This window comes from Chlamydomonas reinhardtii, chromosome 17, assembly GCF_000002595.2.
Source record: "Chlamydomonas reinhardtii strain CC-503 cw92 mt+ chromosome 17, whole genome shotgun sequence".
NCBI classification, from domain to species: Eukaryota; Viridiplantae; Chlorophyta; class Chlorophyceae; order Chlamydomonadales; family Chlamydomonadaceae; genus Chlamydomonas; species Chlamydomonas reinhardtii.
This window is the reverse complement of record NC_057020.1, coordinates 2,061,523-2,082,440: the sequence shown is the minus strand read 5'-3', so window position 1 is coordinate 2,082,440 and position 20,918 is coordinate 2,061,523. Positions and strand designations below refer to the sequence as shown.

The 20,918-nt window shown below is 63.8% G+C and overlaps 7 protein-coding genes across 8 annotated transcripts; 3 read left to right on the top strand and 4 right to left on the bottom strand.

Moving 5' to 3' along the window:
* Positions 1 to 603: 603 nt before the first annotated feature.
* CHLRE_17g712126v5 (uncharacterized protein) lies at positions 604 to 1,125 on the bottom strand. The gene has a single exon (XM_043072099.1). The coding sequence runs from the start codon at positions 1,082 to 1,084 to the stop codon at positions 869 to 871; it is 216 nt and encodes a 71-aa protein (XP_042914558.1). The 5' UTR covers positions 1,085 to 1,125; the 3' UTR covers positions 604 to 868.
* Positions 1,126 to 1,568: 443 nt separating this feature from the next.
* On the bottom strand, positions 1,569 to 6,975 carry CHLRE_17g712100v5 (uncharacterized protein). Its single transcript, XM_043072098.1, has 14 exons — positions 6,682 to 6,975; positions 6,237 to 6,317; positions 5,756 to 5,877; positions 5,415 to 5,486; positions 5,048 to 5,101; positions 4,645 to 4,773; positions 4,287 to 4,379; positions 3,854 to 3,959; positions 3,536 to 3,590; positions 3,165 to 3,269; positions 2,948 to 2,982; positions 2,705 to 2,784; positions 2,426 to 2,477; positions 1,569 to 2,162 (listed from the first exon to the last, which is right to left on the bottom strand). Exons 1-14 carry the CDS (start codon positions 6,845 to 6,847, stop codon positions 1,975 to 1,977), a joined length of 1,338 nt encoding a protein of 445 aa, XP_042914557.1. The 5' UTR covers positions 6,848 to 6,975; the 3' UTR covers positions 1,569 to 1,974.
* A 159-nt stretch (positions 6,976 to 7,134) lies between these two features.
* On the top strand, positions 7,135 to 10,224 carry CHLRE_17g712050v5 (uncharacterized protein). Its single transcript, XM_043072097.1, has 6 exons — positions 7,135 to 7,624; positions 7,816 to 8,125; positions 8,575 to 8,633; positions 8,844 to 8,919; positions 9,164 to 9,234; positions 9,481 to 10,224. The coding sequence occupies exons 1-6, from the start codon at positions 7,464 to 7,466 to the stop codon at positions 10,094 to 10,096; spliced, it is 1,293 nt and encodes a 430-aa protein (XP_042914556.1). The 5' UTR covers positions 7,135 to 7,463; the 3' UTR covers positions 10,097 to 10,224.
* Positions 10,225 to 10,290: 66 nt separating this feature from the next.
* Positions 10,291 to 12,985, bottom strand: CHLRE_17g712000v5 (uncharacterized protein). Its single transcript, XM_001700421.2, has 6 exons — positions 12,855 to 12,985; positions 12,665 to 12,760; positions 12,565 to 12,570; positions 11,659 to 11,729; positions 11,165 to 11,502; positions 10,291 to 10,979 (listed from the first exon to the last, which is right to left on the bottom strand). The coding sequence occupies exons 1-6, from the start codon at positions 12,871 to 12,873 to the stop codon at positions 10,835 to 10,837; spliced, it is 675 nt and encodes a 224-aa protein (XP_001700473.1). The 5' UTR covers positions 12,874 to 12,985; the 3' UTR covers positions 10,291 to 10,834.
* Positions 12,986 to 13,125: 140 nt separating this feature from the next.
* On the top strand, positions 13,126 to 14,449 carry CHLRE_17g711950v5 (uncharacterized protein). Of its 2 annotated transcripts, none has more exons than XM_043072096.1 (3): positions 13,126 to 13,307; positions 13,536 to 13,579; positions 13,812 to 14,449. In XM_043072096.1, the coding sequence occupies exons 1-3, from the start codon at positions 13,154 to 13,156 to the stop codon at positions 14,085 to 14,087; spliced, it is 474 nt and encodes a 157-aa protein (XP_042914555.1). In that variant the 5' UTR covers positions 13,126 to 13,153; the 3' UTR covers positions 14,088 to 14,449. The 2 variants fall into 2 exon arrangements, with proteins under 2 accessions (XP_042914555.1, XP_001700422.1); XM_001700370.2 differs by having other exon boundaries at positions 13,812 to 14,263.
* On the top strand, positions 14,376 to 19,831 carry CHLRE_17g711900v5 (uncharacterized protein). Its single transcript, XM_043072095.1, has 10 exons — positions 14,376 to 15,263; positions 15,601 to 15,697; positions 16,035 to 16,158; positions 16,437 to 16,616; positions 16,932 to 17,090; positions 17,515 to 17,602; positions 17,810 to 17,899; positions 18,231 to 18,349; positions 18,519 to 18,680; positions 18,850 to 19,831. The coding sequence occupies exons 1-10, from the start codon at positions 14,751 to 14,753 to the stop codon at positions 19,418 to 19,420; spliced, it is 2,103 nt and encodes a 700-aa protein (XP_042914554.1). The 5' UTR covers positions 14,376 to 14,750; the 3' UTR covers positions 19,421 to 19,831.
* A 312-nt stretch (positions 19,832 to 20,143) lies between these two features.
* On the bottom strand, positions 20,144 to 20,825 carry CHLRE_17g711850v5 (uncharacterized protein). Its single transcript, XM_001700422.2, has one exon. It carries the CDS (start codon positions 20,729 to 20,731, stop codon positions 20,324 to 20,326), a length of 408 nt encoding a protein of 135 aa, XP_001700474.1. The 5' UTR covers positions 20,732 to 20,825; the 3' UTR covers positions 20,144 to 20,323.
* Between the last annotated feature and the right edge of the window lie 93 nt (positions 20,826 to 20,918).

Here is a 20,918-nt window from a genome sequence, read left to right as displayed (position 1 = left end):
CCCGCCCATCGACAATTCCATGGACAACACACTACTAGTAGTACTTGAATGATGAATAAGACGGGCATCCATGGCCCGAGTCCTCACTGCTGACGGCGTCATCCGCAGCGCTCACTGTTTCAGGACGTGGCTACCACGGCCGGTTGTGCACGCCGTTGCGTTTCTGGGCCGTCCCCGCTGCGCTTCCATCCGGCCGGCCGGCCGGGCCCCATTGCACTTTCATGCTTCCACGACAAGCCGTGGACCGACATGCCGTGCGCTAGCGCCAGTGGATGGGCCCTCCCTGCAAGCTCCGGACTTCCGAGGCGACAGCCTGCTTAGTTGCTGCTCCTGGCTGGTTGGTTGGCTGGTAAGCGGCGGGGTGTGATGTCGGGAATGGGGAAGGCTGCGGCCCAATCCCATCACCAGTGGTGCAGGTTGCGCCGCAGGGTTGTCGGCTAAGCATGTGCAACCTCCCCTATTCCCGGACTCTCTGCGCCCTGTTCAAGCCAACATGTCCCATGTATGCCCCTAACCCCTGCCTGCGAAAATTTGGGCAATCCAGCTTGCGAGGCGTCTCTCCTTGGCTCCCTTCTCGCGGAACGGAAACCGCCCTGGACACCGGTCGCTGCTACGTTACAGCCTGCTGGCAAGTTCAAGCCTTCCCTGCTTCAAGCATCTCGCAATAGAGCACCATGCACGGCCTTTTTCATGCAGCGGAAGGGGACGTATGGGAATACACGGGGTCTGAATGAAAGCCGATGGTATCCATTTTTCATGGGACTGGGGATCAGCTGGGGTCAGCTGCTTTTCGTTGCAGGAACCCTGGCCATTTGTTCGTTCCCATACGTTTTTGGGCTGAGCCCCCTGAGCGAAGCGATCCAGGGAATTATGATATGTCAGGCACAAGACTACCTCCATCCGGCCCGTTGCGGGCGCCAGGCCGGCCCGGGAGCGGGGACAGCGAGGGCGTACGGACGCGCAATGGGCTCATTGCTCGACCGAACTTGAAGCGCGCCACAGACACAGAAGGGTACACCGTCTCATCAAACACAGTCAGCGTAGTCTCGGCAGTCAGCGTAGTCTCGGCAGTGGCGGCGCGCATGTTCGGAGCAGAGGGGGCGCGGAGCAGAGGGGGCGCTGATGGAGATGGAGATGCTGCTTGGCAAACCGCGGCCTGCAGCCCTGCGACCTGCTGGCGGCGGTGGCGGCGGTGCAGGGCCTGGAGACGGCGTTGGCGGCGGCGGTGGCACCGCGCCTACCGGCGGCAACAGCAGCGGCCACGGCGTTGGGCCCGGTGGTGGCGGCGGCACGGGCGGCCCTGGGCCCAGCGGCAGTGGCGGCGCGCATACATGTTTGGAGCAGAGGGGGCGGGCAAGGCCACGTGGAGGAGGACAGCGCGGCGCCGCCTTCAAAGCGGCGCCGGCGCGCAGGTTGAGACCTGCCGGTGTTGTCTGGTTAGCGACCTGTGCTGACGAGGATGGCGTAGCGGGCAGTCGGCTGCAGCGGCAGGGGTGTTTTCCTTGCTGTCTGGTTGGCCTGCTGCCTGCTGCACTAGTGCTTGATAGCTGGGCGCGACTGGGCACATATGGCGGGCGGTGCCTGTACAAACCGACCCCGGCTATGTCCGGGAGATGAGGCTAGTATCGGAACCTTCGGCCTCAGACGGAGGACGTGGCGTGGCGGCACAGCCCACTTTTCCCTTGCAAGGGAGAGCCACCTTTTCTTGTCATGCAGCGCCCTGATGCATGCACACCCATACCCACTACACTGCTGTGCCTCGCGCGCACGCACTGGTTCACGCTTTGCCTACCCCACCGCACGGCACGAACAGCCAGCTCTGCAGCTCACCACCACCACCACCAGTCACCACCACTAAGCCTCAATGCACAGCATCTTCCCCAGCACCTCCCTCGAATATGCTCCAAGCACCTCCCTCGCATGCTCCCAGCACCTCGTCCCAGCACCTCTCCCCAGCGCCTTCCCCGCAGCAGCTCACAGCTTGGCCTTGATGGCCGCCACGGTGCCGCTGCCGCTGGCCGTGTCCAGCCCCGCGTCCAGCCCCTTGACGCCCGCCGCCACCGCCGACTTGAGCACGGCCGCCTCCTCGCCGCTGCCGCCCTCCAGGAAGGCGCCCACCAGCCGCCCGCCCGCGCCCAGCCACAGGCAGCCAAACACCTTGGCTGCGGAGCGGGGAATACAGGTGCAGCAGGACGGTACGGTTTGGGGCTAGGGTTTGAGATGGGGGTTACGGTGGGGTCCACGGCGTGCACTTTAGGGGCAGAGTCTGAGTTGAGTGAGGCCGGTCCGGAGGTTCAAACAGCGGTGGTCGGCAACATGCACACACGCGATTGCACCTTCTTCTGCACGGCGCAAGTCAGTACGAGTAGCACATGGTGCACTCAACCCGCTGCGCCCATATGCGCAGACCCACACCCACACCCACCCTCGTTCAGGTCACCGAAGTGCACCGGCGTGGCGTCCGCGGCGGCCTCGCCCTACAGTGGGTTACGCGATGAGTACCGCATCCGTTAGTGGGATGGCCATGACCCCTTTCTTGCCATTGCCCCTTGCTTTCCGCCGCCAAGGTCCAGAAATACCGGGAGGCAGGGACGGGTTGCGTCGCCCCAGGTTTGGGCGCGGCCGAGTGCGGCAACATAGGTAGGCACGGGGCACACACACATGCACACAGCGCCCCGCCGTGCCAGGGGTTTGCGGCACTCACGTAGAACACCCAGGACAAGTTGAACACGCGGCTGTAGAAGAAAGGCAGGTACTCGTAGGCGGGCGGCGGCGCGGAGGTGCCTGCATGGCAGCAGACAGCCATCCGGTGTAAGAACGCAGGAGTCGGACGTTCGTGCCACGTGTCATTCTTGCCAACGCTATGCTGAGGAGCTGAAACGCCCGTGAGCATTCTTGTGGCGGAAACCCGGACGTGCGCTGCAAGCGGTCTGGGTTAGGGACTCACTGGTGATGGCCTTGACTGCCTGGGCCGCGCTCGACCTGCACACGCGCAACAGCACCAGGGCAGAGGGGAGCTGTCAGGGCGGCAGGCACGCGGGAACGCATTAAGAAGTTCCTGACGCTAAACCTCCTACCCCTGTGCGCCCCTGCATCTTGCGCCCCTTTGGCGAAGTCGCGGGCTGCCACACCCGCTCCCCCCCCCCCGGCCGCCTCGCGCTCACCGGCAGTGCGTGACGTGCTCCTGGCGCACGTGCGACTCCTGGCCGGTGGCCACGCTGGTCAGCGGGAACGCCGCCACGTCGCCCACAGCGTACACACCCGGCACACTGCAGCAGCGGCAGGACGCAGTGGCAGGAGGCAGCGGCAGGAGGCAGCGGCAGGTCAAGTCAGCGGGGTATGGTGTCTGGGTGAGCAGCCACGTCGGAGTCGAGTCGCCGGAGTCGCCGCGCATTCGCCGCGGAAGCACGCGCTTGCCCTAAGACAACTCTCCCTGCCAAACCAGGGGCCACGTGTCCCCCGTGCACCCCCTGTATAACTACTGCGTTCTCCACATGAGCGGCTACCCACCCTAACCACCCTTTTCCCCTCTCACCTGGTGGCCATCATGCGGTCGACCTTGATGCCGCCCGCAGCCATCTCCAGCTGGCCTGTGTGGAGGCAGCGCGCGAAGGAGTGCGGCGTCACGAACACGGCGGGTCGCGGCTGCAGGTGCGCGCATGCACTGCGCGGCCCACGCATGATGCGCCCACCGCCGCCAGTCTCCATTACCCGACTCGCCCTGCACACTAAAACCCACACTTGAAGCCCTGGCGCTCCGTGGCTCGCGTCGGGTTGTTGGCATCGGCTGAATCAGGCTTGGCCTTGCCGACCACTCCTATCTCAATACGCTCCCACGCACACCCCCACGCACCGGTGAATAGGTCGGAGTTGGCGCGCGCCCCCACGCCCACCACCACCAGCGAGGCATCCAGCTGGTGGCTGGCGCCCGCCGCGTCCGTGTAGGTCACACCCGTCACCTGGCGGCAAAAGTGTGAGGGCGGGGAGGCGCACACCCAAGAAAGTTGAGAGACGCAATGGAGCGTGAGCAGTGCGGAAGTAGGAGGTCGGGGGCTCGGGGGTGGGGGGCAAAACCTGGTTGCAAGACATTCGCAGTTTACTACCCACCAATGTTACCAGGGTTCTGACGGTGCAATGCAGGGCGCCAAATGCCAGCTGCCCGAAAGCGTGCATGCCCCCTGCTTCCTTGGGAGTGACTGAATGGGCAATGCAACCCTTCCCTAACACAACACCTCCCACCTCCCATCCAGCCGTCAGCCCCGCGGCCGCACGGGCCGCCGCCGCACCTTGCCGTCCGTGCCGGTGAAGGCTGTGACCTTGGCTCCCTTCACCATGGTCACGCCCTTGTCGCCGTACAGCCGCTCATACACAGCAGCCAGCTGCAGGCGGCAGCGGGTGTGGGTGTGGGGGAGACAGCAGGTGAGCCGCGGGCAGGGGCTGCGCCTAGGGGCTCTGGCTAGGGGCTCATCCAGGCGCTGCATCTCACCATCTGCCCTGCACTCTTTCCGGACACATAGGTCCTGGCATTGTCGTTCTCCCACCCCTCCTATGCACACACATACACACACAGAACACACAGGACACCGCGCATTTCCTTCCCTTGTGTGCTCTGTAAACATATGAACACAGAAATACTGCGTCTACCTGCGGCGTGAGCAGTCGCGCCATGAGGCGGTCCTCGGGCATGACGATGGTGGTGGCGCCCGCCAGACCCGTGGAGGCCAGCCCGGCGGCGCACTCCATGCCGATGTAGCCGCCGCCCACAATGACAGCCTGGAGGTGTGTGTGTGTGTGTGTGTGTGTGTCGCGCTGTGTGCGGTGCGGAATTGTGTTGCGGTGTGGTCAGTTCCTGTTTCGCCACCATGCGTACTAGCGGGTCTGGAGGCGAACTAATGTGATGCTGTGGGCCCGATGCGGCTCTCCGCCTTAACTTGGAACTGGAACCAGCTACCCTCCGAACTACTGCAGTGCACCTATAGTCTCCAGTACCCGCACAATATGCAATCCAGACAACGTACGCGCCCCGGCTCCCCCCTTCCCCGCGCACCTTGCCGCTGGCCTCCTTGGCCGCCGCCACAGCTGCCACCAGCGACTCGGCGTCCTGCGTCATGTAAAAGGACAGGACGTAAGGGGAGGCGTTGACAGCGCTTACAGTCAAACGCGCGTGCTCTGCCCACATGCATGGTGCCTGCATGCATGGGTAGCGCACGGCACGGGTGGCTGCCGTACGCCACCCCATGCCGGTCCCATGCCGCCCCCCATGCGCGCCCTCAGCGCTATGCGCATCTTTACCCCCGCCAGCCGCCGCCAGCCCCCGCCGTCCGTAGGTCTCCACCAGGCGCCGCCAGCTGAGCCCAGTCCCTTACAGCACAGCCTGGCACTGCCGCCACCCAGCCACCCGCCAGCCGCCCTACCTTGACGTCGCGCAGGTAGTGGATGCCGGACAGGTCGGCGCCCGGCACACCAAACTCCGTCAGCTTGACGGCCTGCGGGTCACGTGGGCCAAAGTCACGTTGGCGATGTGCGGACGCACGTACGTACGTGTGCACAGTTTGTTGCCTTCCGCAACGGCAGCGCGCAGGCTGGCGTTGCCCGCGCCTTGACGTCCTCCCACTGTCCCACACCTCGTCCCGACGGCCCTGGTGCCCCCGCAGCCAGGGCGTCTGGTCGCTCCCGCTGGCGCGCACCCGCCTCCTCCCTTTCCCAGTACCAACCCACCCACCCCGCACCCCAGCGCCCCCCTGCCCGGCCTCACCCGGGCCCCGGTGGCAATGATGAGGCTCTGGCTGTAGCTGACGGTGTCGCCGGAGGCCAGTATCAGCGTGCGGGACGCCAGGTCGGCCTTCGTCACACGCGAGTTGGTCAGGTAGGTGATGCCTGGAAGGTGGGGTTACATTCATGATTAGTTAAGGAAGTGGTAGACGGTAGACCATTTGGGGTGTGTGAGTGCACGGCGGTCAGGAGGACACTCCGCGGCTCCTAGCTAGAGTTCCAGCCAAGGAAGACAAACGGTGGAATGTCAGCGGTGGCTTCTGCATGTCTATCCGCAGATATCCGCGCTGCCCGCTCAACATGCTGGCGCATAGCCCGGCAGCACCCAAGGTGGCAAGGCTTCATTTGCCATGCCCGCCACATCCATGCCTTGAAGCACGGCATATGCATACCGTCACCTCTGCCTTCCAGCCCAGCCGGGATCATCGCCCCTAGGCCCCTCAGCCTCCGCCGCCTGCGCTCACCCTTCTCAGCGTACCACTCGGGCGCCTGGCGCTCGCCGCCGCCACCCACGCAGGTGTGGAAGCCAGGCAGCCGGGCGGCGCCTATTACATGAGGAACGTGTGAGATGGGTAACTAAATTGAGACATCGGTTAAGAAACGACAAGCCGGGAGGACAGCTTGACCCGCGCTGGCATGGGCCCAGGTGCCGTGTAGGCGCAGTGAATTCGAGGGTTACGACAATTCCTGGCATGAAATTCAGCCACACGCGTTTGACAAAATACGGGGTCTGTAACCTCCTATCTTATGCCCTGACGTATGTCTGACACAGCCGGCGGCGCGGGCTGTGCGTGTGGACACGCGTGCGCTTTCGCACGCACTGCGCTCGTGACGAGCGTAACGGGTAACGGACGTTGCGAATTGGGTTTCAAGCCGGCATCTACCGGACGCAATCCAAGCGCGACCTACCCAGCAGGTAGCCCTTGGAGAGCGCCGGCCGCTCATAAGCGACGAACGGCTCCTCGGTGATAATCGCTAGCGAGTCTTTCTCGATGCCCGCCTCTACGAACGCCTTCGCGGCGTAGCCAGAGGCATTGCCTCCGCCTAGGATAACAGTCTTGTAGGTGGCGGGCATTTGCGAGTGAGACCCGGTACGTGGCGTTGGCCTAGAGCGAGTTTACAGCGATCGAACTCGTTTCACCGAAGTTGTTGGACTCAGGCCCAGATCACGCAATGGCTGTTGTCGTATACAAGTGCAATACGCGACTGAACACTCCGGAATACAACTTTGGTGCTGACCGTGCCCAGCAATTGCTCAACCGTGCGTGTGTGGCCCCATGCAGACCCCCACCTTAGATCACCCCAGCGCCCCCACCCACACACCCCAACTTCACCACCACATCAACACACACCCCAATAAAAATGTCAAGATGATGTGTGTAGGTTGACTTTATCGAATGGTGAGGCACGGCACGAAAGGCGCCAGGGTTGGCCTCGCGCACGTAGCACTCTTTTTGCTAAGCGCCGCAAGCCTTGCTCTTGCTAGCACTACGCAACATGTTAGCCAGAACAAACACTTTGGCCACGCGCGGCAAGCGAAGGAGCTGCCCAAGCAAAATCCTTCGCATGCATACGTCGCGGCCTGCGTGCTCGCTAAGAATGAGCACCTTTACATTCGGGAATTCATCCAATATCATCATTGGATCGGCATTGACAAATTTTACGTGTGGGACCACCAGAGCAGCCCGCCGATGGCCGACGTGCTCGAGGACTACGTCCTCTCCAGCCTCGTCGAGGTGTTCTATTTTTCGGACTCGTGGAAGGCGGACGACGCGCACCACAGGTCCCTGTACAACACCTCCACCCGCGCTTTCCTGTCGCCCCAGGGCTGGGCATATGACAACTGCTTCCGGTGCGTGTCCGCGGCGAGGGATGTTGCACGAGGGTGGACCGCAGTACTCGAAACCGTGCGGGCCCAAGCTGGAATACCCTCATTCAACGCTCCTGGGTGCGTTCACGTCCCCTCGGCGGGGCCGATAGGCGTGGTAACTGCTGCCATGACCGTGCACTCTGGGGGCTCCCCACCTGCTTGTGCCCCTGCAGCATGTTCTCCTACCGCCACACCTTCATGGTCCTCATCGACCCAGATGAGTACATTATCCTCAAACAGCAGCCGCTGCAGCAGCAGACCGCAGCGGCCAGTGCGACCGCCGGCGCGGACGCAATAGCAGCAGTCCCAAACTTCGGGCCCGCGCCTGACCCGCCCAGCCTGCCTGCCTTCCTGGCTGCATTTGAGCCGTACGGCGGCATTTTGGTGCACTGGCAGCTGTTTGGTCCCAGTGGCCACATGCGGCGGCCGCGCGGCAGCACACTGGAGCAGTACACGCAATGCCAGCCCAAGCCGGCGCTGCAGGTAGGTGCGCGCGCCCGCGTGGCCATGTGTGTGAGTGGCGCGCGGGGTGCTTGCTGGCTCCTGTTGCGCGGCCGGTGGTGGTGGTGGTGGTGGTGGTGGTGGTGGTGGTGGTGGTGGTGGGCGTGGTGGTGGTGGTGGTGGTGGTGGTGGTGGTGGTGGTGGTGGTGGTGGTGGTGGTGGTGGTTGTGGTCGTGGTGGTGGTGGTGGTGGTGGTGGTGGGCGTGCGGCACCGGGCGGCCTCTGTGCACACGGGTTGGCGGGGTGGGAGCAGGGGGCGGAGTGGGCTGTGCTGGCGTCGCAGTGATCTGGGTTATCTCTGGCACCGGCAGAGTGGCAGGGATGGGGTGCTTTTGACGGACTGGCAAGCATGCAGGCCTGCGGAGCAGCTGCAGCAGCAAAGTTGAGCCCATCACGGCACACATTCTTGTGCGCCGCTGTGTTGACTGTAGAACTGGCGGCAGTTCAACTCGATACCGCTGGGCTTTGTCAAGAGCATCACAGCCACACGGTGAGGAGCTGGCAGCCGCAATAAGGCCGGGGGTGCCGAGGGCGGAAGCGCAGAGCGGCATGGCGCATGGCGGATGGGCTAGCGATCGGGGCCCTGGCTCAACCACGATGTCTTCGCTGGTGTTGTTTCCGAACGTGCCGTGGTGACATGGTAGGGAGCCGATAATGTCATTGTTGCATGCGGTGCGCTGTGACGTGTGGTATGTTGCAGGTGCTACCAGCGCGGCTGCAACCCACACGTGTGCGAGCTCAAGCCGGGATGCAGATACGTCAACGAAAAGTTCCTGGTGGGTGAGGCCCGGAAAGTGCGGGCCTCGCCGCTCTTGCAGAACGGCACCTGACAACTGTCATGCGGGTGGCCTGTACTCCTCCTGCTGACCTGTTGTCCGTGACCGGGGCGCTGACGCCTGCTCCGTTCTGCCGCTCCCTGCTGCTGCGCCTGCCCGGCGCTCTGCCTCATTGGGGCCTACTGGCACCTGGCCCTCACTCCTCACTCCTCACTCCGCCCTCCTCACTCCAATCACTCCTCAGGAGCTGTCCTCCTCTGTGGTCAAGGCGGTGCACTGGGACCGCATCGCCGTCTTCCACTACGTCACGCGCAGGTGCAGCGGCTGGGAGGCGGGCGGCGGCCGTGGTCATGGGGCATGAAATCACACAGAAACGGGTACATACCGTGGGTACATACCCAGCACCTAGTACCGTATGCTTCTTACGAGGCTTTGGCTGCTGTACGAATGCGCTAGGTCCTACGCATAGCTTTGCTTGAGCCAACATAATCAGGGCTCACCCGCCCTTGCCACCACCACACGCGCATCACTCCCCACCATCCCTCGCGTCACTCCGCGCAGTGCCGAGGACTACAAGGCCAAGATGGGTCGCGGCACGGGCCACTCGCAATTCCTGGCCGCCAACAAGGCTGCCGGCCGCACCCACCGCGGCTGGCGCTACTTCCTCACCGTCAACGCCTCCGCCACCGCCACCTGCGTGGAGGGCCGCGACGCATGGCAGCGCTGCTGCAGCGCAAGGAATGGCGGCGGCGGCGCGGCAGCAGCGGGAGCGGGGGTGGGGTTGGTGGCAGGGGCAGGCGTGGGGGCGGGAGCGGCAGTGGCGGGCGCAGGAGGAGGGGCAGCAGGGGTAGTAGGGGGCGCCGCGGTCGCCGCGGGTGCGGGCGTTGGCGATGGCGGGGGCAGCGTGGGCGCAGCGAACGCGGTTGTAGGGAAAGTATCAGGCATGGCAGGAGGGGCAAGTGGGACGGTGGGCCTAGGGATAGGAGGCGGCGTCAGCGGCGGCGCTGGGGCTGGGGCCACAGCAAGAGCGGAATCGGAGAGTGTAGGGACAGGATCTAAAGGTGCGGAGGCTGGTGGAGCCGCCGGTGCTGGTGGTGCTAGTACCCGTGCCGCGGCGCAGGGTGCTGCGGCGGTGGACGATGGGTTACAGGTCGGGACGCGGACAATCCTGGAGTGATAAGCAGTCTTGACTCATCAACGGGACGGACAGACGGGCCCTCAGGTGACCTGGACGATAGCTTGGATGACCGGAACGGATGAAAGCTTGAACGCCTTGAAGGTGACTGAGTACGACCAATGCCTGCTGTGCGCGCAGGGGTCTGGCCGTCTGGGCGTGGGGTTTGAGCTACTGCACATGAGTCGCGGCACATAACAGCCAGTGCGTTACAGTTCCCTAAGCTTTGTATTTCCGCTTTGTTGCTTTGGCTCCATGCCTCCACTCCGGCAGCTTGGCATCCTCCTTGGCGTCTGCAGCTCCATGTTTCGTGTCGCCCCATAGCCCCCATGCCTGGGACGCAGCACACCTGCACACGCGCAAGCACCGCACTTACTCTCTCCTGCGCGCCCGCATGCTCTCAACGGGCGCTCAACCGCTGCCTCCGCGGGACACCAGACTCGTCACTTCATTGTATTAGGCGTCGCCATCCTATCCCTTCCACTGCAGCATGCCTGGTTGCCCTTGCGGCGCCCGGGGGCACCTCTGGCGGCGCCTGCCATGACCATCAAGCCAATCGGGCTCGACTTCATGATTTGTATCACAAAAGCGCTTGTGCACCCTCTCCTGCCCCTCGTCCTGCCCCTCGAACTACCCGGCACTGCCAGTACCCACATCACGTAAACTAACAAACACGTCACTAGTGACACACCCTGCTCTGGCCAACGGCCAAAGCGCCGTGGCCAACTCTCGCCGCCATGCTTAGTCGCGTACAGGCGAGCGGCTGCGGCTGCGGCTCCGCAGCGGCGGCGGCGAGCGCCGGGGCGGCGAGGCTGAGCGCTCACGGATGGGGCTGGGGCTACGCGGCCGGCGCTCGCCCACAGGGCTATCGCGGCGCGGGGACGACCTACGTTTACAAAAGGAACCATGAACGTTTGAAGGATTGGGCGACTAATGTGAACATTTGAAGCAATGCGTTGAAATAGCTGTCCGCCCAAGTCCGCCAGATGACCCGCAACGTTTCGACAGCACGCGAGTCAAGAGGCGGCACAGAACGTATTTGTGATCACACATCAATACAAAAGCGCTTACCGGCGTGGCGGGCTGGGGCTGCGGCGGCGGATGGGGCTGGGGCTGCGGCGGCGGATCGGGCTGGGGCTGCGGCGGCGCAGCGGGCTGGGCGACCGGCGGCGCAGCGGGCTGGGCGACCGGCGGCGCGGCGGGCTGGGCGACCGGCGTCGCGGCGGGCTGGCGCGGCGGCCGTAAGGGCTGGGGCTCCGGCGGCGCATAGGGCTCGGGCTGCGGCGTCGCGGCGGGCTGCGGCGGAAGTCGTCGAAGCGGTCCGGGGGGGGGCCGCGGAAGGCGCCGCCGCCGCCGCCGCCGCCGCCGCGCCCTGGGGGCGGACCGCGGTTGCGGGAGATCTCCACACGCTGCAGTAAGGAATAGCAAGCCAAACAACACTTAGTTCTGTGTCCATGATAAGCGATCCACTTCATTGACATCAAGCCTACCTTGCGCAACACACACCCAGGTCACCCACAACCTCGTCAAGTCACCGGCAGCACGTACGTTGCGTCGCGACTCACCCAGCCCTTCATGCCGTCCAGAGCGCGCACCGCGTCCTCCGCGTCACGGAGGTCATCCATCTCAATAAACGCTGCAGGTTGAGAGCGGAGGAAGTTACAGGGAGGGCGCAGGCGTCAGGAAACGGCATTTCAATGTTGTTGAGAGGCTCTATTTCCTGTGGTGTATCCAATGAGGCTGAATGAGGCTGCTGGCAAAGGGCAGGCGCGGAGCAAGCGAGGAGCTGCTTCCCGTGTGTGCAGTCACGAGGACTGCTAGTGTAAGCCGCGCGCTGCCTGTGCAACCCACGACCTACGCCAGGGAGGGTGGGGCGAGCACAGGCGGTGGCGGGTGGCCGCCAGTGGGCGAGCAGGTGGCAGGTGTGGGGGCGGTGTTGCAGGTGAGGCGGTGCAGGCTGGTGAGGGTTGAAGTGGCTGAGGCGTGGTCGTTGCTGACGTGTGCACAGGCCACAGGGGCCATTGCTGAAGGGCATGGGTGTAGCTGACGGTGAAGGGTGATGCGGCTGAGGCGCGGCGAGGACGGCGGGGTTGGCGACGGGTAGAGGGAAGGGGACGGGCCCGATGCGATACTAGGACGAGCCGAGAAGGCGCAGTGGGCGGCAGCAGATGAGCTGCCGCCAGTACATATATGACGCAGGCGGTGTGCGTTGATGGGGTCGTGCTTGGAGATGGGAAGAGGAGAAGGCGATGCGTGCGACGGGGTTGGGGAGCGCAGGAGGGTGGGCCGACAGTAGGTCAGGCTGGGTTGTGGTCGCATCAGCGAGGCTTGTCATCCTGCGGGGGTTAGGTCAATGCGCTCTCTGTCCAGCCTCCAGCGTAGAGCGGCGAGCCCAACTGGCCGTGCCGAGTACATTTAGACCCTCGCCTGTCTTGGCCCCTGCGCTGCTCCCGAGGTGCGTGTATGCTTACCAAATCCTGCGGTAAATTGGAGGACAATAGGGCGCGCAGAAAGTCAGCACGGTGCACAGCGCGCCGCGATCGCTAGAATTGCAGCGACTCGCTCGCTCACCTGGAGGCTTGCGCGCCACCCAGATGTTCCTTAGCCTGCCGAAGCGCACGAACTCTGTCTCCAAATCCTCCTCACGGATGCCCGAGGGCAGGTTACCTGGACAGCCGAAGACACGAGGCGTGACTGCCAAGAGCGGTGCCAGCGGCTGCCCCCTTAGCCAGAGCAGCTCAGCATACTATCGTTCACTTACCGACATACACACGCGCCATAGCCACCTGCTCCTGAACCTAAACCTAGACGCTGAAACGACTTCAGAAGATTCCTTTTAACCCTCGCCCTCGCTCGTTAGTTCGTTCGCAGATGCAGACCTTGAACAATTATGCCCTTATGAGTACAGCGTCTTATGCATGCAGCTTGCAGAGACAGGAGTTTTGCTCAGCTGGGCGGATTGCCTACATGAATCCCAAGTCTGCGCCAGCCTGTAACAAAACACACGCTTGCCCAGAAGCCCTATTGATGCTCTGTGAATTCCTTGCACCAGCGGTAACGATGCAGCGGCCTGCGGAAAGTGACGTCGGCGATGCCCCACTGACGCAGGCCGAACTAGCGGCACAACTAGGGAAATTTGAGGGATACAAGGAGAAACTAGAGGCAGACATCGATAAGCTTGAACAGCGGAGGGCGAAGCTGCAAGAGGACTCGGGTGAGTTGGACGGACTGGGGTTTGGGGCGGGCGTGTCCAGTTACACTGGGAGGGCCAAACTGTGTCAAGGGTAGGAGTGGCCGTTGGAAAGCCGTGGGATACGGCGGAAGAAGGGCCTCAAACTAGGAGTGAGGCCGTTGCCTGGCCTATGGACATATGGCCTGTGGATCAACGCGTTGGCCCGCCGCCGCAACATCCACCCGTTGCTCTTGCGGTGTCATTTCACAGACGAGTACGAAAAGCTTGTGGCCGGTGTGGCCACGTTCGTCAAGGTGAGTGGCAGCATCTGGAAGGTTGTGTTATCGCCTGGGTGCGGGCAACACCCGTTGCAACCTGGTCGGCGGCGAGCCAGCTCCATTATGCCCCGCTACCCGCATGCGTACCTCGCCTCTCTTGCACCGCACCCACTTGTAAACTCTACTTCGCATCGCCATGCAATCCCAGCACTAACGCCTCACCTCTGCTACCCCCACCCTAACCTCAACCCCTCCTAACCGCATTCAGGACGGCGCCACCTCTCTCGAGGGCCAGCGTGTGGACGTGGGCTGCGATGTCAAGTGCGCGGCGCGTGTGCCAGACGTCAGCAGGATCTACGTGTCCGTGGGCCTAGGATTTCACGTGGAGTCGGCGCTAGGGGAGGTGCGGGGCCTGGTGGCGCCGCGGCAGGAGCACCTTCGGCAGCAGCTGGCGGAGCTGGACAAGCAGCTGGGGGACGCCAGGGCCACGGCGGCAGCGTTTAAAGGCTCACTGCAGATATTGAAAGAGGGCGCGACGGTGTGAGCGTGCAGGGACCTTTAGGAGAGATAGGTTGGGGCTAGCGCACGCGTGCAGATGCGATGGTGGCGGGGAGTGGATTGTGGGCCCCGATGCGGAGCTGTGCCGGTGTGCCTGAGCGGGCACACGCTTTGACAGCACAAATAAGCGACGAGCTGGTCCTGATGTAAAGAAGCTTCTGATTGATGCCGACTTGCAAAGCACCCCTACACTGCGCCCCTGTCTGTTTCGCTCGCCCGATCCGGTGAGCGCCGTGCCATGTCACGCCATTTGCCGTGTACGTAGCACCGAGATATCGTGCGCAGCTTTGTCACACGGTGTGAGTATGCAAGCGGCATCCGCTTTGCTGTTTGTAAGCGGGACGCGTCAGTAGCCAGGGCGAGCTGTCGGCACGGGACAAGTGTTCCCCGGGAAAAGCGCACGGTTGAGGGGGCCGGGAAATTGGAACCAAGGCACGCACTCACGTGAATGCCCACAACTTCTGTACGCAAGTTTTACATAGTAATACAGGGTCACACTGATTGACTTGAAGCGACAAAGAGCATTCGAGCTGTTGTCCTTCAATTTGCTCACGCGAAACACAAACTGGTCAAGACTACTCACTTTACTGCTATTATGGCCTTATTGCAAAAGCATAAATGAAATAAGCCCTACAGTGCTTCGCTGCCTATGAAGCAACGATACGGGCTGGGGACTCCCAGCGTGCTGGCGCTGGTAATCCTGGCGCTGTTGGCACAAAGTACGTTGGCCCAGGCCACAGAGCCGCTGGTGCAGAAGGCACTAGAGCTGTTCTTTGGCAACACGGCGAATGCAACTGCTGATGGCGAGCTGCTTGCGATGCTGGACGTTGCGATCACCATGCCGCTGCTCAAACTCAACGGCACGCTGAAAAAGCTGCCTGAACTGGATGAGCACGGCGCATCAGACTGCGTCAGAAGCCTCATTCAGTTCGGCGAAGAGGGGCGCGACAGCACCGCAGCGTGGGCGCAAATGCTCGGGGCGTTCTACACGTCACGTGTTGCAAATATCACGACGGGGCCACCAGACATGTTCGGGCTACGGCAGGCCTTCCCTGTCATCCGCCGCGTGGCGATGGCGCAGCTCGTGAAGGCGTGGTTGACCCGATGGCAGCGTCAGGTGCCCTCAGAACTGGAGGCGCCATTGCAACAGCTGTTCCGTGAGGTATTGCGGGATTGGGCAGAGGCCGGAGTCCTAGTGCATCTTGGCGGGCAGCGCCGCAAGGGCATGCCTGAGGGGGGGGGGCAAAGAGACTTGCTTTCGCCGCCAGTATAGCAGGGCCGACGCCGCCAGCGCGCTAGTGCATCCCTGGCCATCCTCGCAATTTGCTCACAGTTTACTCGCACGCAGCTCACTTGCATATATGCTACAAAGAGGGCGTTAAGCATACTCGCAACTCTGACGCCCTCACCCGGCATTCAGCTTAGCCCTCCGTCGTCTCTCCACTGCCCTGCCTCCTCCTCCTCCTGCTCCCGTTCCCCTGCTGCTGCTGCTCCCCCAGTTCTACGAAGCGCACCGGGTGGTGGCCATCCGCAAGGGCATCATGGAGTACTTCCACATTTCCAAGGCGGGGGGTACAAGCTGGTGCCACGCAGCCAGTGAGACGAGACCGGACTGCGGGGGGGGGGGGGGCGGGGAGGCGATGTGTATGTGTGGGGCGGGGGGGGGGTGTGTTCCGCATGTTGCGTGCTGGCGTGCTGGGGCTGGGGAAACAGGGAGGGCGTGCAAGGGTGCGGGCTGACACAGGCAGCGGACTGTGAGGGCAGCAACGCAGTGGACGCAGTGGTATGGTGTGGGCTTGGACAATGCGCGTAGGGTTGTTGCATCAATGGCCTCAGGAGGAGGCGCACCACCCTGACTTCGCTTCAAAGCCCTGTTCGTCAAGGCACACTGCTACCTTCACACAACCGCGCCACCCGCGTCCCTGCCCCCCAGAGAACAACGGCTGCCGGGCCCAGGTGTACGACTCGGCCTACATCTGCCAAATCGGTCAGTTTGACGACCGCGTGCGCTGGCTCAACAACTCATTCCACGCGCAGCGCACGGGCCGTGGAGCCAGGTGCGTGTGCGATGCGCATTCGCTACGGAGCGATGGCGATGGACGGCAGGGAAGGCGATGGCGGTTACGGTGTTCGCGATGGGATGGTGGTGTTGTAGTGACGTCCTGGCGCCGACGGCAAGGAGCGGGGGCTGCGGGGATTGCCGGGAGCGAAGGTCTGCTTGAACGCTAGTCCCACATCTCCACCGATGGGAATACCGTGGCGCCGCACATGACTGGCACGCATCGCACCACACCGCACCACACTACACCACATCGTCTCATTCCACGCCACCCAGATGGGGCACGTGGGGCCGCCCGAAGCGCGCCACGGATATGACCACGTGCGAGCAGCGGTTCGAGTTCGCGGCGGCGCTGGGCTACCAGTACTTTAGTAATGAGTACACGCTGCACGAGGGCTTCGAGGACCCGGACAATGTGGGCACCTGCCCGCAGTTCTTCAATGTCATCCTGGTCCGGTGAGCTGCGGGCGAAGGGAGGCTTGGGCGTATGGGGTAGTTGGCACTCAAGGTTGAAGGATTGGCTGGGGGCAACGGGGGCGGAGGAAGCGTGGCTAGTTGATGGGGCGGTTGGGGCGCGTGCGGATGTACAGCTGCTGGGGACGCCTTGCGGTAGACCCTGCCTGCCGTTGCCCACCTCCACACAAACCCTTCCACCTCATTGAACACCACGCGCTCCCTCCCTCCATTCCTACTGCCCCTCGCCCCTCGCCCCCTTCTGCTCGCCGCCGCACCTCCCACCACCTGCCCCTGTACCGCGCCGCGGCGCCTCAGTGACCCGCTGAAGCGGCTGCTGAGCCACCTCAAGTTCGTGACGATGCAGATGAAGTGGGACTACCGCAACAACACGCTGTTCCACAACACCTTCACCGGCACCGACAGCGCCTTCTGGGAGGAGTTTGGGCCCGTGCTAGTGGACAACTACATGCTGCGGTGCGTTGGAGGAGGAGGCGGCAGCAGGAGAATTGGGGGGGGGGAGGGGGCGTTATGGTAGGATTGCTGGAATCAGCAGCGACGTGCAAGAGCCCCTTGAGGGGCCGTGGGACGTGGAGGCGAGGGCTAGGAATGGGAATGGGTTGGGGGTGGCAGTGTGGAATGGCAGCAGGAGCAGGCAGGGCAGGCACTGGGGCACATGACCTGGGCTGCCAGGGGCCGGGCCTGGCAGGCTGGGGGAAACACAGGCGCTGCAGGAGCGCCGCGGCAGGAGCAGCAGGAGCTCACCCCGGGTGGCACCTGCTGGCAGACACTGCCTGCCGCTGTGCCTGGCGGGGCGGTGGTGCTGCCAGTGACCGCAACCCCAAGGCAGCGCAGCCTTATGCGCGCATGCACAACCCCCTCCCTCGTTCCCCTCCCACAGCGGCATGCTGGGCGAGACGGTGTACCACTACCCCATCGGCGGCATCGGGGCCAAGCAGGTCGCACACGGCCGGGCCATCCTGCAGCAGGTGGGTATGGGTGGGAGGGCGTGGGTGGTGTGGGTGGCTGCTGCGCGTGCGCGCATCGCGGGTGAGCACCTGCGCACGGGAGTTGTCTTGGCGCCGCCGCGCAGGCAGCGCGCGCGTGACACAGGACTGTGATGAATTGCGTGCACCCCTCCGCACACTGCACATGCGCCCACCGCCCGCCGCACATGCGCCCGCCGCCCGCTGCAGTACGACCTGGTTGTGGACTTGGAGGCTGGCCACGACGTGCTGGACGACGTCATTGAGCTGGGCGTGGGCTGGCCGCACACACTGCGCGAGGTGCTGCGCGGGGAGGGCGGGGACCTGGGGGCCGAGTTAAGGCACGCAGGGCTGAGGGCGGGCTGCTGGAAAGCTTGGCCGCGGCGGTGCCCAGTCCCACCCTTGCGAGGGGCTGCGGCGCCTGGCCGCCGCCACGTTCTCCCTCCCTAGCTCCTAAGCCTCCTGCGCGCCGCCGCCGCCGCACTGCTGCCCCCGCCTGCTGCCCCTGCCGCCCCTTAATTAGCGATTGTGGCCCTATTTCGTTGGGCTCGGGCGTATAACCCCCCTCTGTCCCTGCACACAGATTTAACTACGATAATCCTGAATGTAACCCCTCTGTCCCTGCACACAGATCCACGACAAGGACAGCACCAAGGCCGCCAAGCTGCTCAACCTGACCTACGAGGACTACCTGCCCACCGACATACAGCGCCTGTTCGAGAAGCAGGGACCCGATGTGGAGTTCTACAGGCGAGCGTGTGGGGGTAATGGGGGCGCTGGTGCAGGGAAAGCAGCGGGCAGTGGGCAGTCCTTTCCAACTCCCCGTCCCCCTCTCCTCATGCGTGCTCCACCTCTCCTCCTTTTAACCCTGGCATCCCCTTACGCATGGCGGCTGCTCCTCCCCTCCTTCTGGCCACAGGTTTGGGAGGGTGCTGGTGCGGCTGGACACGCTGCTGTTCCACGTGGCTCGGGGGCTTGGCGTGCAGCCGCTGGCGGCCACACGCCTGGCGGAGCTGGCGGAGCGGGGCCCGGAGGCCATCAAGTGCGGCCTGCTGCGCCGCGGCCCCCGGCAGCTCAACAGGTGCGCAGGGGGCGTTTAGCACGGGGGGGGAGGGAGGAAGGGCGGGTTGGGCGGGGGAGGGGGAGGGGGGCGGCAGAGTGGTGTGAAAGGGTGAGGGATGCTGCGGCGCCGAGGCGGGTTTCCAAATCGCGCATTCGGTCTTGCCCTTGGCTTCGGTTATCATCTGCAGTACGGAGCGGGAATGGCAGCCGAATGAGTATGCAGACCGGGTGAATGCCGAGATGAAGGCGGCCCGAGAGGAGGCACATCGCCGGTTCGCGCAGCGGGCGGCGCGCGCCAAGGCGTCTAAGCTCGCCAAGGCCGCCGCGGCGGCGGCGCAAGCAGCGGAGGCGGCGGCAAACGCGGTGGTGGCGGCGGCTGATGCGGTCAGCAGGCAGCAGCAGGGCGGCACGAGGCGGAGAGCGCTGCTGTCGGTGGATGGTGAAGGAGTGGAGGCGAAAGCGGCGGCGGCGGGGCCGAGCTGGGGGCAGCTGGAGGGCCGGAAAGAGGAGGCCGGCAGGGATGGCGGCGGCGTAAGGCGGGCTATGCCTGGCATGATGGAAGCCCTTGGGAGAACGGGGGCGCGCCAGCTGCGGCGGGTGCGGCGGCGCGTGTCGGGCGAGGCGGGGTTGGACAGGCGGCTAGCGTTGGAGCTGGGGCTGGAGGGCGTGGCGGAGGAGGGCAAGGAACAGGACGAAGGGGAAGACTACGGCGTGCATGTGGGTCACGGCGGGCTGTACGACGTGTATGAGGAGCTTTAGCGTGAGAGTTAGGACTGCGTGCTGGAGGCGTGCTGGAGGGGCGAGCAGGCGTGCGACATAGTGGGATCGCGGGGATTCGCGATTCATGGGTTACAGTACAGGCTTGTAGCTTAGGGAAGGGACGCGCGCGTGCGAGCCTGTCGCAACGCCGGTCACTGTGTGGCGGAAATATTCGTGTGTGCATCAAGGTGTGCACTGGTGTGCATCGCGCGAGCGGGCGGCGTGCTTCAGACTACAATAGGATGCGCGACCAGGTGTTGGAATGTGGAGGACACATGCGTAAACGCTGGCGGCATGGTTTTCGGTTGGGGCACTTGGCCATCATGCACAGCTGAGGCATCCGATGACAGCCAAAATACAAGGCAGCTGCATGAAGCCCTTCGGGCGCTGTGGCCTCCCACAGAGCCCCACTTCCATCGTGCGCGACAGGCTGACACGAGTGTAGCTCCCCCTGCAGCCAAACACAGTAGGGGTTAACGCAGCTGCTCAATTCCTCCCACCACCTCTATTGCCTCCCACCGCGCCCCCCTGCCAATCTGCCGTTCGGCGCGGCAAGCCGGCAAGTGGGGTCCGTTGTCACACTGCCCCACAGCCCCGCGCGTCAGCAAAACATCGACACAACCTGCCAGCTACCGTCGGTACAGTAACAGCGCGCGAACAACGCACCAATGCCTTGTCCCTTCTTGCTACGCATTTATGTGGGCACGGGTGGGAGCCACACACATCGGGACTACGCTTTCCTGCCCCTTGCCATGTTCCATCACGTGCCCCACAGCCCCGCCCTCCAAGACCACGAGGATAAGGTGGTGTTGAGAAACACCGAGTTTTTTTTGGTTGCGCCGCCCGCTGTCATCACGCCCGAGGAAGGGCCGACGTCAGCTAGAAGCGCAGGTGCCGGGACACTTAGGCGCGCTCGCCACGGATGCGGCGGGCCAGCTGGATGTCCTTGGGCATGATGGTCACACGCTTGGCGTGGATGGCGCACAGGTTGGTGTCCTCGAACAGGCCCACCAGGTAAGCCTCAGCGGCCTCCTGCAGCGCCAGCACGGCCTGGCTCTGGAAGCGCAGGTCGGTCTTGAAGTCCTGGGCAATCTCACGGACCAGGCGCTGGAACGGCAGCTTGCGGATGAGCAGCTCAGTCGACTTCTGGTACTTGCGAATCTCACGCAGCGCCACGGTACCGGGGCGGTAGCGATGAGGCTTCTTCACACCGCCGGTGGCGGGGGTCTTACGAGCGGCCTTGGTGGCCAGCTGCTTGCGGGGCGCCTTGCCACCGGTGGACTTGCGAGCGGTCTGCTTGGTGCGGGCCATTTTGTTGGAAGCTGGGAAAAGGACGATGTGAATTGCTGGAAAGTTTTAGTTTAGCAGAAGCCGCTTCGGCTTAAATAGCAGGCGCGAGGATGACTGGTCAACATGGCCAGGGTGAGGCGTTGACCGGCAAGACTCGACTGCATGAAGGCCTGGTCAACGCCTCACCTGTGTCGTTGACTTGGATCCT

Bases quoted from the DNA above. Each gene is read 5' to 3' on its own strand.
- CHLRE_17g712126v5 (XM_043072099.1), bottom strand. From the start codon at position 1,084: ATGCGCGCCGCCACTGCCGAGACTACGCTGACTGCCGAGACTACGCTG.
- CHLRE_17g712100v5 (XM_043072098.1), bottom strand. From the start codon at position 6,847: ATGCCCGCCACCTACAAGACTGTTATCCTAGGCGGAGGCAATGCCTCT. The intron at 5,102-5,414 runs GTAGGGCGGCTG...TACATGACGCAG, and splicing joins ACTACCTGCGCGACGTCAAG to GACGCCGAGTCGCTGGTGGC. The intron at 3,591-3,853 runs GTGCGTGGGGGT...GCCTCCACACAG, and splicing joins CAACTCCGACCTATTCACCG to GCCAGCTGGAGATGGCTGCG.
- CHLRE_17g712050v5 (XM_043072097.1), top strand. From the start codon at position 7,464: ATGGCCGACGTGCTCGAGGACTACGTCCTCTCCAGCCTCGTCGAGGTG. The intron at 8,126-8,574 runs GTAGGTGCGCGC...TGTTGACTGTAG, and splicing joins AGCCCAAGCCGGCGCTGCAG to AACTGGCGGCAGTTCAACTC. The intron at 9,235-9,480 runs GTGCAGCGGCTG...CACTCCGCGCAG, and splicing joins TTCCACTACGTCACGCGCAG to TGCCGAGGACTACAAGGCCA.
- CHLRE_17g712000v5 (XM_001700421.2), bottom strand. The intron at 11,503-11,658 runs GTGAGTCGCGAC...TCCTTACTGCAG, and splicing joins TGGACGGCATGAAGGGCTGG to CGTGTGGAGATCTCCCGCAA. The intron at 10,980-11,164 runs GTAAGCGCTTTT...TTGTAAACGTAG, and splicing joins AGCCCCAGCCCGCCACGCCG to GTCGTCCCCGCGCCGCGATA.
- CHLRE_17g711950v5 (XM_043072096.1), top strand. From the start codon at position 13,154: ATGCAGCGGCCTGCGGAAAGTGACGTCGGCGATGCCCCACTGACGCAG. The intron at 13,308-13,535 runs GTGAGTTGGACG...GTCATTTCACAG, and splicing joins GAAGCTGCAAGAGGACTCGG to ACGAGTACGAAAAGCTTGTG. The intron at 13,580-13,811 runs GTGAGTGGCAGC...AACCGCATTCAG, and splicing joins GTGTGGCCACGTTCGTCAAG to GACGGCGCCACCTCTCTCGA.
- CHLRE_17g711900v5 (XM_043072095.1), top strand. From the start codon at position 14,751: ATGAAGCAACGATACGGGCTGGGGACTCCCAGCGTGCTGGCGCTGGTA. The intron at 17,091-17,514 runs GTGCGTTGGAGG...CCCCTCCCACAG, and splicing joins GTGGACAACTACATGCTGCG to CGGCATGCTGGGCGAGACGG. The intron at 18,350-18,518 runs GCGAGCGTGTGG...TTCTGGCCACAG, and splicing joins CCCGATGTGGAGTTCTACAG to GTTTGGGAGGGTGCTGGTGC.
- CHLRE_17g711850v5 (XM_001700422.2), bottom strand. From the start codon at position 20,731: ATGGCCCGCACCAAGCAGACCGCTCGCAAGTCCACCGGTGGCAAGGCG.